Source organism: Malus sylvestris, chromosome 11 (genome assembly GCF_916048215.2).
Source record: "Malus sylvestris chromosome 11, drMalSylv7.2, whole genome shotgun sequence".
In the NCBI taxonomy this organism is placed as follows: domain Eukaryota; kingdom Viridiplantae; phylum Streptophyta; class Magnoliopsida; order Rosales; family Rosaceae; genus Malus; species Malus sylvestris.
The window spans coordinates 5831090-5848861 of record NC_062270.1 but is presented as its reverse complement, the minus strand read 5'-3'; the positions used below and the strand labels follow the sequence as shown (position 1 = coordinate 5848861).

At 37.8% G+C, this 17772-nt stretch overlaps 1 protein-coding gene, 1 long non-coding RNA gene and 1 pseudogene across 3 annotated transcripts in view; 1 reads left to right on the top strand and 2 right to left on the bottom strand.

The window, feature by feature from the left end:
* Positions 1 to 1336, bottom strand: part of LOC126589418 (uncharacterized) — a 53013-nt gene extending 51677 nt beyond the window's left edge. Inside the window, exons 1-2 of the long non-coding RNA XR_007611830.1 lie at positions 1188 to 1336; positions 822 to 1112 (exon numbers count right to left, since the gene is read on the bottom strand). This is a non-coding gene — a long non-coding RNA (uncharacterized LOC126589418). The remainder of the gene's footprint in view (positions 1 to 821; positions 1113 to 1187) is intronic.
* LOC126589403 (putative disease resistance protein RGA4) overlaps positions 1 to 4925 on the top strand; it is a 59715-nt gene extending 54790 nt beyond the window's left edge. The window contains exons 2-11 of one of the 2 annotated variants that reach the window (XM_050254683.1): positions 64 to 1440; positions 1534 to 1559; positions 1615 to 1676; positions 1727 to 1895; positions 2225 to 2421; positions 2598 to 2843; positions 3187 to 3307; positions 3423 to 3612; positions 3772 to 4364; positions 4554 to 4925. In XM_050254683.1, coding sequence (XP_050110640.1) covers positions 64 to 1391 — 1328 coding nt within the window. In that variant the 3' untranslated portion in view covers positions 1392 to 1440; positions 1534 to 1559; positions 1615 to 1676; ... (5 more) ...; positions 3772 to 4364; positions 4554 to 4925. The remainder of the gene's footprint in view (positions 1 to 63; positions 1441 to 1533; positions 1560 to 1614; positions 1677 to 1726; positions 1896 to 2224; positions 2422 to 2597; positions 2844 to 3186; positions 3308 to 3422; positions 3613 to 3771; positions 4365 to 4553) is intronic. The other variant, XM_050254684.1, reaches the window with a different exon arrangement.
* A 177-nt stretch (positions 4926 to 5102) lies between these two features.
* Positions 5103 to 9918, bottom strand: LOC126589362 (receptor-like protein kinase FERONIA; annotated as a pseudogene).
* Positions 9919 to 17772: the final 7854 nt, after the last annotated feature.

Genomic DNA, 17772 nt, shown 5'->3' with positions numbered 1-17772 from the left:
TGAAGACGCTAGCGTTTGTGGACATGCCAGAGTGGGAGGATTGGTTACCGAGTCCAAGTGGAGGTCAATGTTCAGACTTTCCTTGTCTCCAGGAGATGAGAATATGGAATTGTCCGAAGCTGAGAGGATACTTGCCCAATCGTCTTCCTTGCTTGGAAACACTTAGCCTGTCTGGGTGTGAATATCTACATATGCATGATGAATGGGGCAGTAGTAGTAGTAGTCTTAACATGGACTACTTACAGAATTCATTGGAAATAGAGATTGGTGGATGCCCAGGTCTGTTACCATTAATAGAGAGAGTAGAGAAGAAGTTCTTGTCCACACTTGGAATTTCTAATTTTGATGCAATACAGTGCCTGCCCAAAATGAAATGTCTTCGACGTTTGACTCTCTATAATTGCCCAACCGTGTCGTCATTAGAGTTCTTATCTCATGAGATGATGGCCGAATTGTCGTCACTTGAGTATTTGGCGATAATCGCGAGTTTTCATTCAGTGAGGTCCTTCCCGTTGGGCGTTTTCCCCAAACTTTCAACTCTTCGTATCGATGGCTGTGAGAATCTGGAATCCTTTTCTATTGAAGGAGTTGATCAGAACCTAAGCCATCTCAATTGGCTAATAATCTACAACTGTCCAAATCTGGCGTCTTTCCCGGACGGAGGATTGCCCACTCCCAACTTGAGACAATTGTCACTCTGGGAATGCAAGAATTTGAAGTCGCTCCCCGAACGAATTCGCACTCTCACCGCCCTTGAAGGATTGGAATTATGGGATCTTCCAAATCTTGTATCATTTGCCCAAGGGGGTTTGCCTCCCAACCTGCAATATTTTGATGTTAGAGGTTGCGACAAAGTGAAGCCTTCAGTGGAGTGGGGATTACAAGGACTTGTCTCCCTTAAACAATTTGAAATTGCTGGCGAGATCTGGGCACCGTTGCTCAAGGAACAGCTCCTGCTCCCTACTACTCTTAACGATCTCCTCATCGTTGGACTATCAAGTCTGAAATCGTTGGTGGACGTAAAAGGACTTCGACACTTAGCTTCTCTTCGCCGGCTAACTATTGGTGATTGCCCAAGTCTGGAATTCCTGCCACGAGAGGGACTTCAACAACTCACTTCTCTTCAATATCTAAGTATTTATGGTTGCCCAAGTCTAGAATTCCTTCCAGCCGAGGGACTTCTACACCTCACTTCTCTTCAAGAGCTACGGATTCGTGAGTGTCCAAAACTCCAATTCCTGCCAGAAAACGGTTTGCCGCCATCTCTTTCTTCCCTGGAGATCTCCTATTGTTCCGCCCTGGAGAAAAGGTATGAGGATAAGACGGGAGAAGATTGGGCCAAGATATCTCACATTCCTTGCATACGGATAAACGACGAAGTCATCATATGAGCTCTGTCTCTCTCATACAAAGTTGTGCTTTTCGGCATTTGACTCTCAGGTATTTTGCATCTAATTAACTTCAATAGTTTGAAAAATAAAAGACATAATAGAAATAAGAATCATAGCATATTGATCAATTTTTTCTTTGCAGCAAAGAAGACACATATTGATCAACATAATAAAAACCATCAATCCAGCATAGTAAGCATCAAAAGTGCAACATGTTCAACATTTTGGGATGGTATGAAGAGGATCAATCCAGCATAGTAAGCATCAAAAGTGCAACATGTTTAGGTACTCTTTCATAACCGAATAATGTATTCATGTTTCAGAAACTTGCATAGGGGGCACAAACTTGCATCCACGTTTTCCTCCTTCTCCATTGGCAGGCTGTCTCGTTTTCTTTATTCAGTTACCAGCTTGATGCTTGCGTAGATACTTTATGCTCTTGTGGTTCCGATCATATAATCGTAGCTGACAAATGTAAAGATGTGTGCAGTTAAATCTGTCAAGGTGTGTTTTCTGATGTTTCTTTTCGTTTCATTCTTTCTATTTATCTCCAACATAAACTTGTTGATGAGAGAGAGAGAGAGAGAGAGAGAGAGAGAGAGAGAGAGAGAGTGAGTGGGGAGGGAGGAGCAGAGAAAAAGAAGAAATGTTATTGAAAGTTTTGAGAATCAAAGTTGCAGATTAGTTTCTCAGTAGCTCATGTGTATTATTGATGCATTATTCAACTGTTCTGTATTCTTTTTACCATTTCTTGGTTGCGTGAATCAGCATTAGTTATCAAGACTTTTGTAAAATCAGTCCTAAGTATCTGTTAATACAATGTGCCAGGACAGACTCATTTATCGCCTTTGTGGATGCGGCAGCGAGCTAACTGTGGTGTGGAACTGTAAGGTAGAATTACCCAAGGGAACAGATGCTAGCTTGCATCAATTACTAGGCCTGTCTGGCATGAGTAAACAGCCGTCGCATGCTTTTCTAGTTTTCTTCTGATGTCCTAGTGATCTTCACGCTGGTGCAAGAGATATATCATGTAGGTAACCCTTGGACGATTTTTTTTTAATTTTTTTAATCATTCTGATTTCGTTTGAATATGGTGGCTTTTATGTTGGTGCGGATGAGTTTCTTTACAAACAAAAATTCGTAATTCACCTATATATGTGCTGCACTGACTTATTTGGTTTGAATGTGGTGGCGTCATTACTGCAGAGTCCTTATTGTGGAACTTAAGAGGCGATTGTCTGAGGCAACGGATGTTAGCTCACATCAATTTCCTAAGCATTTTTTGCTTGAAGATGATGCACCTCTAAAGGAAGATGATGGAACCCCGGGATGATATATTTCTTTGTCATATGGGCGTGGTTTGAATACGGTGGCCTGCTATCTCATCTTCTTTCAATGCCATTATCATCTTCAAGTTGGTGTATCTATGCTTTTCTTTACGAATGTGAACTGGTAATAGACCTTTAGTTGAATACTGCAGATGAGCTTTATTTTACATTCTCTCTTACCATGGACCATCTTATGCAGAGGATATGATGCTTCGTTTTAACAAATGTTAACTGAATATATGTTTCAGTTTTGTTCCTTCACAGTATCCCTGTTTTATGTAGTTTGCATACCATTTAAAAAATAATAAAAAATTCATGTTAATATAATTTACAAATCATAGACTTCTTAGAGAGAATTAATTTACGAAGCAACAATAATTGGATCTATTTAAAACCATAATAGTTAGTTTTGTTCATTCTTTATCATCAATGTGCCCATTGAATTTTACTTTCATCTCTGTACTTAGGAGTTTGTTGAGCTGATATGTAAGGCAAAAGCATCCGTGATGACATCCATGTTGAATAGCTATCACAAGGAGCAGGCATTTCAAAATTTCATATGTAGTAGGAGTGTGAAAACAGATGGAGGTAAACCTCTTTGTATCCTTTTCCCCTGCCTCTAATTTCTGGAGGACTCGAAATGTTGATTTTTCCAGTTGGAACTGCAGTTTATTGTTATTGTATTGCTTATTTTGAACTACAGAAGCCTAATATAGGTGGCACAAACTCGCATCTGTACTTCCCTCCTTCCGCGTTGGCAGGTTGTCTCATTTTCTTTATCCAGGGACCATCAAGCTTGCGGAGAAACGTTATGCTCTTGTAAACCTGGCCATAAATTTGCAGCAAAATTGGAAAGCCGCACGTAATTAGATCTTTAGGCAGAAGATGTGGAGGTGTGCTTTCTCACGTTTCTTTTCCTTTCGTTCTTTTTCTTCATCATCAACATAAAATTTAGCGAACAAGGGAAAAAATGAGAAGTTGTGAGAATCACAGTTCATGTGGTTGAATGTTCTCCATTTTTTAATACAGTATGATGCTTTTCTCCACCACAGGGTACAAAGGCTTGCCTAATGGTGACAAGAAGTAGCACAGCTGCCCAGACCCGACATCTTTACGATGCAGTGCTGCTTCCAGCCTTCCACATACTTCACCTGTTCAAATTCCAACAACACAAGTCAGTCATAAAATGGAGCACCCGGTTTCGCAGGCGAGGACATTAGAATAGCCATGAAACAATTTAAGCACCTGTGATCTGTCCAAACTACTTGGAAGCAATGGACAGAAAAGGACTTCGACACCTCACTTCTCTTCAAGAGCTATGAACTGAAAGCTGCCCACGTCTGGAGTATTTGCCAGGAGAGGACTACTTCAAAACCTCACTTCTCGTCAAAATCTATATATTTGGCGGTGTGACAGTTTCCAATGCCTTCCAGAAGAGGGTTTGCCGCCATCTGTTTCTTTCCTGGAAATCCACCAATGTTCGCCCGGGAGAAAAGGTACAACAAGACGTACGGGAGAAGATTGGGCCAAGATATCTCAGATTTCTTGTATATGGATAGGCAGAGACCTGATCATGAGAGAGCTCTTTTCTTCGGAAATACTTTGTTTTTTGACATTTCCCTCTCAACTCTCAAATCGAAGTCATGTATATTTTGCATCCAATTAACTTTCATGGTTGCACAAATATAAAAATAAAGAAAAATAAATAAATATGAGAAATATAGCAAGCATATTGTTCAAATACTTTGCAGATCATCGTATAGGCAGACATTAGACTGTCATTCTGCGAATCTTAACAAGTCTTAAGTTCTGAATTTTTTTTTTTTTTTTGCAGGACACAATGGCTTCTCTTGGAGAGCTTTTCGTACGCAAGCTTCCCAAGTTTGCCAATCATTGCCAGAGGAGAGGAGGGTTAAGTGACACTGTATATAACATTTCGTTTTTTCTACAAGAACAATCGTCGCATGGAGGAGAAAGGGAAAGGTTCAAAAATTACAAGCTTTGCTAAGTTAACTAAGCTTTGTTTACTCTCATTTTCTTTGAAAAGTCTTGCTTGTTCTGAATATTTTGTATTTCATTTTTGTAACATGTTACGGTGGTTAAAGTCGATTTTCCCATCGTAGTCTTTGTAATGTGATTCAAAACATCAAATTCTGAAATATTTCGTGTATGCATTTCAAAAATCAATTGACAATATCGTTTCATACTTCCTTTCTTTGCTGGCTTGTGGTTGCAGCATTCAGTTAATATGTTTTGAGGATCTCAGTTCCATTGTTGTTGATGTTGAATCTGGAGTGTCACCGAAAAGCATACAACATATACATTATATCCTATTGAGATATTGTTTCCAGAATATTGCTCGCACTTTGTAAAATGTTGCTCATCATCTTTCATCTGTATTGTTGATCTCAGAGAAGATTGTCACAGATATACATTGTTCGGAATATTTGTCATCACCGCAGTCATTGACAAAGGCAACCCCATTGTCGCCCTGTCTTCCAATGCTCTTTTGATGAAGCTGCAATGCCAACTCAAGCCCCCTCACAACATCATTCATCGACGGTCGTTCGATTCCTTTATCATGTAAGCAACTTATAGCAATGTCAATGAACTTTGTTCAAGCACTCGACTTCAATCTTACCTTTCACATTTGGGTCAATGATTTGATCAAGTGTCCCATCTCCATGACAACTCTTGGCCCACTCAATGAGGCTGATTTCCCTAGCCTCCACCTTATGCATTAGAGCTAGCCTCGCACACAATACCTCCCATAAAACCACCCCAAATGAGTACACATCAGACTTCTCAATCAGTTGTTGACGTCTGTAGTACTCAAGGTTTAGATACCCGAAACTACCTTTCACCACCGTGCTGATGTGCGTTTTGTACGTGTTGGTCGTGCCCATTTTTGACAACTCGAAATCTGATACCTTGGCCACCATTTTTCCAATAAAATGTTTATGCTCTTCACATCGCAATGAATAATGGAGCCCTTGGCACCGCTGTGAATGTAATGTAACCCTCGCGCTGCGCCAATACAAATTTGAAGCCGTTGTTCCCAGGGAAGAGGTTTAGAGTTACCGGTGCGAAACAGAGAGTCACCAAGAGTGCCGCATGCCATGTAATCGTAAACCAAGATCATCTCGCCTTTATCGACACAGTAACCAATGAGTGAAACCAAATGGCGGTGGCGGAGTTGGGAGAACAGCTTGATCTCCGTCTTGAACTCGCAGGCCCCTTGTGATGACTCGGGTCTCAGCCGTTTGATTGCAACAGGGGTGGCACTACCGTCAATGTATCCTTTGTACACATTGCCAAACCTGCCAACACCAATAATGAAAGTATCATTGAAGTTTTAGGTGCCGGCTTTAATCTCAGCCAACGAAAAATAACGACACAACTTCAATTCCAATTTTTCACAAGGTCGTGGTCTGAATCGCAACAATGCTCAAGGTCGAGGCTCTTTCTCAAACCCTAGGAATTTTCAGAGTCGAGGCAGTTTAAGATCCAACAATTTTCGACAGAATTCCAATCGCCAAGGCTATCAAAGGTACAATTGTGGTGGTTGCTCAAATTTCAACTCATCTGCCAAGAAAGTTCCTCGCCAAATTTGTCAACAATTTGGGCATGAGGCATTTGATTGTCCTCAGCGTATGAATCCCAATTTTTCTGGTCACTTTTCTCCCTCAACTATGGTTGCCAGTACAAATGCTCATTCTCTAACTTGGCTTGTTGACTCTAGAGTTAGCAATCACATGACCAACTCGTATAACAATCTCCAGAATCCAGAATCTTACACAGGGCCTGAGAAAGTTTATATTGGAGATGGCAAATGTTTGCCAATTCTTCACTCTGGATCTTCTCACTTACATACTCCTCATTACAGTTTAAACTTAGTAATGTGTTACATGTCCCTGAATTGAAACACAACTTGCTTTCTACGAATCAATTTCTTATTGATAACTGGTGTTCTATGCATCTTTATCCTTTTCACTTCACTGTGAAGGATATTTCTTCGGGGAAGATGCTATTTAAAGGACCAGTGAGAGATGGCTTCTATCCTTTTCACTCTCTCAACTCTGGCTCTGTGATTGATCATCATCATGCATTTGCCGCCTCTGTTGATGCTTCAAGGGATATCTGGCATCAAAGATTAAGCCACCCCTCTGCTAAGATCATAAATAAGTTGACGTCTCAGTCTTGTATTTCAGTTTCTGGTAATAAACACACCACCTTTTGTAATGGTTGTGCGTTAAGTAAAAGCTTTAGACTACCCTTTGTATATGTACCTTGTCATACAAGTAAACCTTTGGAACTACTTCACACAGATGTTTGGGCGTCTGCATCTGTTTCTTCTGTACATCACCATAGGTACTATGTCATCTTTGTAGATGATTTTACAAAATATTGTTGGTTCTTTCCTATGCAATACAAATCTGATGTCTTCAGTATTTTTGTAAAATTCAAAGCTCATGTTGAGAATATGTTGTGTACCGAAATTATGACTCTGCGATCTGATTCTGGTGGTGAATATTTGAGCTCCCAATTTTCCAATTTTCTTGTTGAGCATAGCATTAATCATCAACTAAGTTGTCCTCACACCCTATAACAAAATGGTTGTTCTGAGCGCAAGCACAAACACTTAGTTGAGACAGCAAATACCTTATTAATAGTATCTCAAGTTCCTCATATCTATTGGGATTATGCCTTTGCTACTGCAATTTATCTCATCAACATAATACCTACTACATCCAAGGCTTATCCATGGGAATTATTGTTCAACATATCACCTTCTTATCAAACTCTAAAAATATTTGGTTGCAGTTGTTTTCCTTGGTTGCAGCCCTATTCTTAATCCAAGTTGGATCCCAAAAGAAAACAATGTGTTTTTCTGGGCTACATTCTTAATCACAAGGGTTACAAATGTCTAGATCTCAGCTCACACAAGATATATGTTTCCAGACATGTTATCTTTGATGAATCAAGCTTTCCTTTTCACAAGCAAGTTCCTGCAGCAAGCTCAACATCAGCATTATCCAATGTATCACTTAGTTACTCTATTCCATCTCAGTTAACATTTTCTACAAGCAAATTCACCCATGTTCATGCATCATTAAGTGTCTCTAATCAGTAGCATACTCAAGTCTCTCCAACTGAGTATATTCAAATCTTTCCAGCCCCTTCAACCAGTGCATTTTCACCACCTCCTGAAGTTCCAAGTACTACCAACAACATTCATCCCATGCAAACCATATCAAATTCTGGTATCTACAAGCCTAAAGCTTTAACTGCAACAAAACACCCTTTACCTCCTCACATTTCCCATGATTATGTTCCCACTACTTACCTTCAGGCCTCTAAATACCCACAATTGGTTAAAGCTATGCAAGATGAGTTCCTTGCACTGAAACAAACTGGAACAAGCTCCAAGAGCTTGGTATGAGAAACTTCATGGACTAAAACAAATCACTCTATGGACTAAAACAAGCTCCAAGAGCTTGGTATGAGAAATCATATTTGTCATATCCACAAATCACTCTATGGACTAAAACAAGCTCCAAGAGCTTGGTATGAGAAACTTCATGGAGCTCTGACATCTCTGGGATTCACTGGTTCTCAGTCCGATCACTCTTTATTTGTCAAAACAGATCCAATGGTGTTTATCTTAGTTTATGTTGATGATATCATTGTCATTGGACCATCACCTCAAGCTTACAAACAAGTAATAGCTCAGCTCAGTTCCATGTTTTCCATCAAGGATTTAGGAGTTCTCCACTACTTTCTTGGTATTGAGGTAAAAAAAATCATCCAAAGGTATTCACATTTCTCAAACCAAATACATATTGGATCTGTTGAAGAAAGCACAAATGGATGGAGCAAAACCTTGTGTCACTCCTATGAGTACTTCCAAATTGGATCACATATCTCCCTTACTGGAGAATCCTGCAGAATATAGATCTCTAGTGGGAGCTATTCAATACTTAACCTGGATAAGGCACAATATTTCCCTTGTTGTGAATCTTGTTTGCCAATTCATGCATAGTCCTAGGCAATCACACTTTCAAGCAGTGAAAAGAATGTTCAGGTATCTTAAGAGCTCTATTGATATGTGATTGTGGTTTTCAAAAAGTTCATCCACTCCATCAATTACAACATTCTCCAATTCTGATTGGGCAAGCTGGTCAATTGACAGAAAGTCTACTGGAGGTTTCTGCATTTTTCTAGGCTCATCCATTATTAGTTGGAGTGCCAAAAAGCAACCCACAGTTGCTCGCTCATCTACTGAGACTGGGTACCGATCACTTGCTAACACTGCCGCAGAAATCACTTAGATCTGCAAACGGTTGGTTGATATTGGCTACAAACCTCATTCTATTCCTCAACTCTAGTGTGACAATGTTTTTGCCATATCTTTGGTCAACACAATGTTATCATTCACATAATAGAGAATGAGTAAGTTGTTGGTACCTAATTAATTCCTCAATTAATTCCTTCAATAAGGGATATTTCTAGTGTTTGTATTCATAATTTTGATACCTTTTATTGAGCAAACAATTATTTTTAATTTGGAGGCAAAATCAGCTTTTATGAGATTTAGAATTATCATTCAAGATGTGGTCAAGAATGTTGCGTACAAGGTGCTATTCTTCGTACGGGAAAACGAATGTCAGCACATAATTCCTCCAGTCATATTCAAAATTTGGCATCACTTTCCACAAACATCACGAACTAAGCAAGTATGCAAGATCTATTGCATCCAAGTAACTTGGGGAGCTCGCAGTGCATAAACTGTTTCATGGCTCTTCCAGTGCACCGCTTGAGTACTCATCACCAGCAACACCAGATGCTCCATTTGATAACCGGCTTGTGTATTACGAGTTTGTGCAGCCATGCTACTTGTCACCTTGAGGCGAGCCTTTCTACCATGTGGTTGAGCAACAAATCACAATGTCTATTAGTCTCTCGTTTAAAGACTTCATAAATAAAAGCTGGGGAAATGTCTACTATCTGAAAAGATGACGGATAATTACCTTTCCCATACACTTCTCCAGATGAGGAGCAAACCTCCCAGCAACGATAAACCGACCACAATTCATGCACTTAAACACTTCGTTGGCTACAGAAGGATGATTCTGCCCAAATATGTCAACCACGTACTTGCTATTTGCTTCACTACTATTACTAGGATCAGCTACCATCACCCGTGCTTGGGCTGACAGCCTTAGGCTATCTCCAACCGAATGAGGGTCAGATAACTCGTTTTAGCCCTATAGCCCTCCAAGAAATGAATATTTTAACGAACAGTGTCATGTCATATTTCTTACCATCTCCAACCGAGGGCCAGAGGGCCACAGGCCAAACATAGCCCTATGACAAAAAACTATCTCCAACCAAGGGGGCCAAAGGGCTATAGGGCCAAACATAATTTATTATTAAAATTTAAAGACTACAACAACTAAAATTTAAAAACTACAACTTAAATTTAAAAACTACAACAACTTAAATTTAAAGTCTATAATCATCATCATCATCATCCGCCATTGTAGGATTATAGTCGGATGTAAACAACTGTCGTCAGGCCATAATTTCCCTTTATTCCTATCAAAATAGGCCTTACTCATTGGAGTGTAATCCGAAGTGTTCTTTTGCATGTTCCTATCATCCATCTCTTCTTGAATTTGTTTTGCCCATTCTTCGTGTCTACGGTTCCTTTCTTCCGCAGCAAAGGCATTTTGCTCCGCCATTAATCGCAATGACGTCGCCAATTCCTATTGAACGGCGTAATCATCCTTTGCCTTGCCTTTTTCCTTCAACCTTTAGGCCTTGTTTCGTCCATAGACCTAGGTATGGAACCTTCACCTGAAGAAGGATTTTCTACCCTTGTTTCTTGAATGGTAGGAGATTCATGTTCATCCCCAACTGCATTTAAGGATGCATTTCTGAACACCGGCGTAGGAGCAACTCTTTCTTGAGATGGATTTTCAAATAACACCCATCCTTTATAAATTTCCCAACAATCGTGATGATTAAAGGGTTTCGAGTTGTCCTCCATATACAATTCCTCCGCTCGGCGCATCTACAAAATATAATTGCAAAAATTAAAGGAAATTAATTTATGAAATTAAATGTAATATAATTAAATATTTAAAATAACTTGTGAAAACACTTACTTCGTCGTAGTAATTGGCTCCGCATTCATGTCTGCTTTCAGCCTTTAACACTGCTTGATGTCATTTATTCAAACTTGGATGAAAATGTTTTTTCCATCTTGAAGAACAACTCTCGTGGTTTCGAGTATTCAGTGGAGTGGTGCCTTCGTAGAACTTATAGTATTTTTTGGACATACGAGTCCAAACACCTTCACTTGTTTAAGAACTCCCCCTCACACTATCTTCCGAGACCCATCTATAAGTCATGCAAAGAGCTTCATCTTCATTTCGGGTGCAACCCCAGTCCACGCAAATTGTCTAATTATTTTCTTATTTTTGTTATTTACTCGACATAAGCCGTAAATAGATTTCAATTCCTTATGGTCATGGTGCAAAGTGAAACACAAGTTGGACAGTAAATGTTACAACTATTCCCACCAATAGTGTTATAAATTGACTATTGTTACAAACGTCGAAATCTTAGTCGATATTGAAGGTAAAAGACGGATTAGTTATGAAGAAAACTTGTATCAACACATCGTGGACAAGGCTCCAAGGAAAGACACTTTCGAGTTTATCATCAAGCACCCGTCAATCCACTACTAACATCGATCACAGAGCTCGTGATGTTTTTTTTTTCTCTTTCCTACCCCTCCCATTCCAAAAAACACTTTTCTCTCTTTCTTATACTCCTTCCATTCCAAAACACTTCTATATGGCGCGTTTACGTAACCGTAATCAAAATAGAGGAATTGGATTGAGGAGGAGTTAGAATTGGATTCTTGTTGAAGCTGTTTACTTAAATGTTCTGGAATCGGAGTAAAAATAAAATGAAATTCATATGAGTTGTTTACTAATTCACGAATCGGAATAGAAATCAATATAATTACTAAAATGCCCATTAGTTCTTTATTTTTATTTCATCTATATTTAATTTTAATCACATTTTCATTAGTTACTTTAAAATGCCCTCATTCACCTCCTCAGCACCGCCTTAATCCCAATCCTCTAACACCACTCTCCCAAATCATCTTCCCAGTTCGCACCCCGCAGAAGAAAATACTATTTTAAGAACCTAGCCAAATCCATCTTCCCAGTTCCCACCCCGCAGAACAAACTAACATTTTAAGAACCTAGCCTATGCATCTTCCCAGTTCCCACCCTGCAGAAAATATTCCGGAAAGCAATTGGAGCCAAGGACCAGACTAGCATCAACATCGCCAGCGGCGCAAGCAATTTGGCCAAACCAACGTCAAGCCAGGATCTTCAAACCAACGTCAAACCAACGTCAAGCTAGGAACTTCAAGGTCTCGATCGTCAAACCAACTTCAAGCCAAGATCTTCAGTCGCAGATTACCTTGGCGAGCAATTTGGCGGTGTTGCGTCTGTCGAAGCATCTGCGAAGCCTCTTGATAAGAGGGCATAATAGGAAAGAAGAAATGCATTCTCGATTCCTTCACCATCCCGGAATCCAAATACCTCACACTGTTGATTCCTCTAAATTGTAGTAAACACAAGAGTTATCCGTAATCGGAATCGAATTCCTTATTTTCATTCCGATTACGGGTGCGTAAACACACTACAAATATAAGCCTCCTTTGATCCTTGCCTAGAAAACCTTCTGACGGTTTAAACAAAAATTAAAACAAATAATAAATAGAACAGAAGGGAAAAATTAACATTTGTATAAAATAAATAACCAATTAAAAAGCTATTTCTGTTTATAAATTATTTATTACTGATCTCAAAACAAAGAGAACTTCCCATTATTTCAAAGTTTAGAAAACAGTATAAAGTTAAATATATACTTACAGATAAAGGGAGAGAGGATACGGCTGTGTATTAAAGATGTACAAGAAACCTAGCTTACCTATTTATATTACTTAACCTACCTACTCATTACTCATCCATAAATAAGAGAGATTTTTCAGTGTGCCGGGAACACAGTATGATAAAACAAATGTCATAATACAAGTGTTTAGATACTTGAAAAAAAAAAATTCAACCACTTGTATTGTGACACTTAATGTACTTAGCCAAGTTTTCTGTACACTGGAAAATTTTTCTCCGTAAATAACAACCCCAACTACTCAACATAAACATCCAATGTACACCCCAACCAATCAACATAAATATCCAATGTACATAGCCAATAGATGAGAGATTATTCAATGTGCTCGGAACATAGGGCGTTATGGCACATGTTATTTTACAAGTGGCGGACTATTTTTTTAAAGTATCCCTCCAATTATATAATTACATATGGTCTACCGTTCCGTGTGAGGTGGAAAATTTCTCCTAGCAGAGAGAGATACATTGGAGCTCAATTGCTCTACTTACCGCTCAATGCCGATGGAGTATGCCAAAGTACATGTATAAATTGGATGCGAAGAAATAATCATTCTAATTGGTTGTGAATAAAAATCATTTGTTGTTAATGTTCGAATTGGAGATTAATTTCTTAATCTTCAATTAAAATCATTTCTATAAAAAAACAAAAAAAAAAAAAAAAACATTCTAATTGGAGATTATTTATGCATTCTAAATGTATGGAATCTATGGAAGTGTCAAGTAATATATTTTTACATGTACTGAGAAAACACTTGTCACGTCTTATGGGTTACCGAACCAACCAACAACTTCAAATCCCACCACCGAATATCAGTTGTAATAAAAAAAAATTAAAAGTTAAAATAAAATGAAACTACCACTTAGTATTATAATCTGATGATATTTCTCTAGTCATGTATTCAAATAAGGAAATTAGATTCTCCTACTTCTTTTCCACATTTTTTAAACTAAGCATTTGTAGGTTTTTAAATTTTGATTAAACTTTTTAAATTTAATTAGGGTGCTTTAATTTATGTCCATATTAGCATTTTCTTTTTTAGTTCATTTACCTCTCATAAATGTATTTTTCTAAACGAAATGATACATACTCATTTTCAGTTTACCCTTTTGATATCACTTATTAATTCCTACTATCTCCCCTAAAATCAGAGAACACGTTTCTTACTTATTCGTTTCTCTCACCCGTTCATCAAAATAGAGATACAATTTATTTTTCAAATTAAAACGTAACGCCGTCAAATTGAAATATATTCATTTCAATTTGAAACGTACCATTCCAACTTACAACATACTAATATATTTGCTTGAAACATATTAATGTTAAATTGAAATGTACCCCATACAAACTATCCTTTAAAAGGAAAACGTACCTCTAAATTATATTTTTCTAACGTACCATGGTACGTGAAAAAAAATGAAAAATGGGTAGATAGTGTGCTAAAGCAAAAAGCTTACCCTCTGGTACGAATACTCAGATCAAGAGGAGTACGGATACTCACATAGATGATTACAGGCCTTGGGCCATTTTGAGTACAGGCCTCCAAAACCCTGTGCGAAGCCCACATGCAGCCCAACTGCGGCAACCCAAATCAGACTATTTTTCTGAGGAATGGCAAAATCGTAAATAATCCAAAATTAGGCCCTCAACTTTAGAGTATAGTAATGCTAATCTTCATTTCTTTTTTCAAGTTACTTTTATATAATTCTTTTACTATTTTGAAATTCCAATAACCCCGAAGTGGGACTCATTGTTGCACAGACAGTGTATTACGTTTGAATAATGTTATTTGTACCGCAATTATTCACAATTTGTCTAATAAATACGGACCCTCCTATGTATATATTCATAGGCAAAATTGTGATTTCCTATCCTAAATAAGATTGGTTAGGATCATGATTCTTTTCTATATATGTCTTTTCAAAATGTACGTGTAAGTAATTACGTCATTGATTCTATATCTATCTTTTTTAAGAAGAAATTAGACCCGGACAAGGATTGTTTGCCCTCCCACTTCCCGTGCCCTCTTGTGCCCTCCTGTTTTGTGTGGTCACGGTTAAGTCACGTCAACATTTTATATTGTTTTTTGTGTTGACGTGGCTTAACCGTAACCACACAAACAGGAGGGCACGGGAAGTGGGAGGGCAGACAATCCTTGTCCATTAGACCCACCTTTATTAAAGCAGAGGTTATCAAGGTGATCTGTAAAAGCGAGCCGAAACAGTCGATACATTTCCTCATATTATGAGTTGTGTATAAATATAATAGGGAAATTAACTATAGTAGAAGGATTTCAAACACAAAGTGCTGAAATAGAAAGAAAGATGGGAAAGACATGAACGACATAGTGTTGAAAGAGGTAAATGTCTAAAGTACCCTTATATAGATAAATATTGATATAACGTAGATACCATAGATATAGTATTGGCATACAGTGTAGATATTGTTGATACAATGTCTATAATGTGTGTAAACGTTTATATGTTCATAATGTTGTTGATATGCTAATAGATATTATCAAGGGTTTTGTTATAGTTATCGATATGTGTTGGATGCCTCATTATTTTAAACTCACCCCATCTACGATGTTGCTAAAGGAGGATCCACAAAGGAATGACAAACTCAGATCGATTAAAATTGAACTTAGAACGAGTTGGAATCAACTCCGATTGAGTAAAAAGTGCATGCTACCATAGTTAATTAAATAAAAATCATAAAACTGAACAAAAATGTAGATAATCAAAAAGCTAAACAAATGTGTGGCATAGACAATTGTTTCCCCGAGTAATCTTGAAAGATAATTAAAAATTAAACGCTTTCAATAAATAGGATTTGTTACTTTACTTTAACATACACTAGGCAGGCATGTCACGCTGTACACTTTAATAGCTACAAATACATTCATCCACCAACTCTTTCATCAAAGCATAAGACGAGATATACTTAACCTTCCTGCCTACTACCGTGCCCCCATGATAAAATATGTGGTTGCCATTCGAAGATTTGGTAAGTTGTATAATATCTGTGCCTAATTATCTTAATCAGATGATTAATTAACAACCATGATCCGTTGTCAATAGGACCCCCTTTGCCCTAAAAATGACCTAAAAATTGTACATGAATCCGACCATTAGTCCACCCATATACCATGTTCCCAATCATGCCTGGGGTACCCTCTCCTAGAAAAAGCCCAGGTTGGCTTCCCTTTGGACTTTTCAGTACCAATCACGGTGTGATTTTGTTGTACCAAACATCATACCTAATTTATCAATCAAATTCCACCAGATAATCCTAATTACATGCATTGTATATGGATCTTGTGCAGCCAGATCATGTCATGTACTTACCTAGAAAGGAAAAAGATGCATGAACTGTTAAGTAAATGCACGAACTCTCAAGTACTCACGTAATTAAGGCTTAATTATACTTTGACTAGGTCTGAACTATAATTCGTGTCTCACTTAGTCAGTTGAAACTGACTTGCCTTGGTTTCTTGATCTACATGGGGATCATTCGTTGGTTCATACTATCTATGTTGGGGTAACGAAGAAAATACCCTTGTTGATTCTAACGAAAAAGGTTTATGGTTAATAGAAGAAAAATGTTAGGAGACAATATTTTGTATGTCATATAATATGGCGGTTAATGGTTGGATTCTTTCTTTAAAGATTTAAGAATGAGTCCAACCATCAACTGTCACATCATGTGGTTTACAAAATATGGTTTAAGTATATGTTCTCTGTAACATCACCCTTAACATAATGTTACCTTTGAAACAAGACAAATTGAGTCAATTGAGTTTCGGACAACATACATGAGACGAGATTAGTTAAGGGACATAAGTATAATTATGCCTATACTATTGAGTTCATGTCTTTAAAACGTTAATTTGGATCTTAGACGGATTGTGACACATGACCAATTACCCAAGCAGCACTCAGTTTTCATTTGATTGTGTAAGATATTATGTTCATTCATACAAATATAAAGACGATATTTTAATGATAGATTCTATATTAAATTGTAAATTATTATGAATAGATTGAGGATCCGTCATAAAGCATCTTTCTAAATATCCTATATCTGTCAAAATCAAAATTTGGGGTTTGTGGGGATTGCGATTCTGTTAGCAATTGGTAGGGTTCATTAACACAATGCGTGCATGCACGAACCTCATGAGCTATGAAACGACAAAGAAGAGGAAGCATGGTGTGAGGATTGCATGCCAGCCGCAAAAGATGGAATCGTCTTTGGGTTCATGCATGTTCCATTCTCTTTGACTTGAACGACATTGGTCCGAACCATCGGAACAAACTTGAACTTAAACTAAACCTTGTATGTATCAGATTATCAACCACTTCAAAAACAATTGAAAAACAAACACACGTTTTTGTTAATTATACAACTTATCATAGGCTATAAACAATATGCAACACTTCCAGCTACTATAACTAGATTGTATAATCTTAAAGTCGAAAATTGGTTTTATGGTGGTTAATCATCGGCTTCAAACAAATATGCAACACTTCCAGCTACCATACCAATTGATTTTATGGTGAAACCTCAACTTCCGTCATGGTATAAGAGCAAGTTGTACCATCTATGAAGCCCAACGGCTACATGTGCTTTGCGTCACCTTAATTGTGTTGTTCACGTGTTTCACTTGAAAATTCGAAACATATGAGAGACTGTGTTGAGATGAATCCGACATATAAAATGAGGGACTTTACATGAACTTTTAAGTAATTATGTTAGACTACTCCCCATAGTCAATTGATTTGTGGTGAAACCTCAACTTCCTTCACTATTTCAGAGGTGTATCTCCTTGTGGACCATGTTGTAATTAACAAATTTTTATTATACACATGTTACGATCAAAACCATTCTTTCTCTGTTAGCTATCAGATCATGTATTCAAAAACAATAAATCAAATCACATATTGTTTGGCGATATACGTATTAAGTCAATGTACAGTCTATCATGATAATTTTAATTAATTGTTATCATAATCCTCGATTTTTCTGATACGTAATAACAATCGATGGGCAAGCAA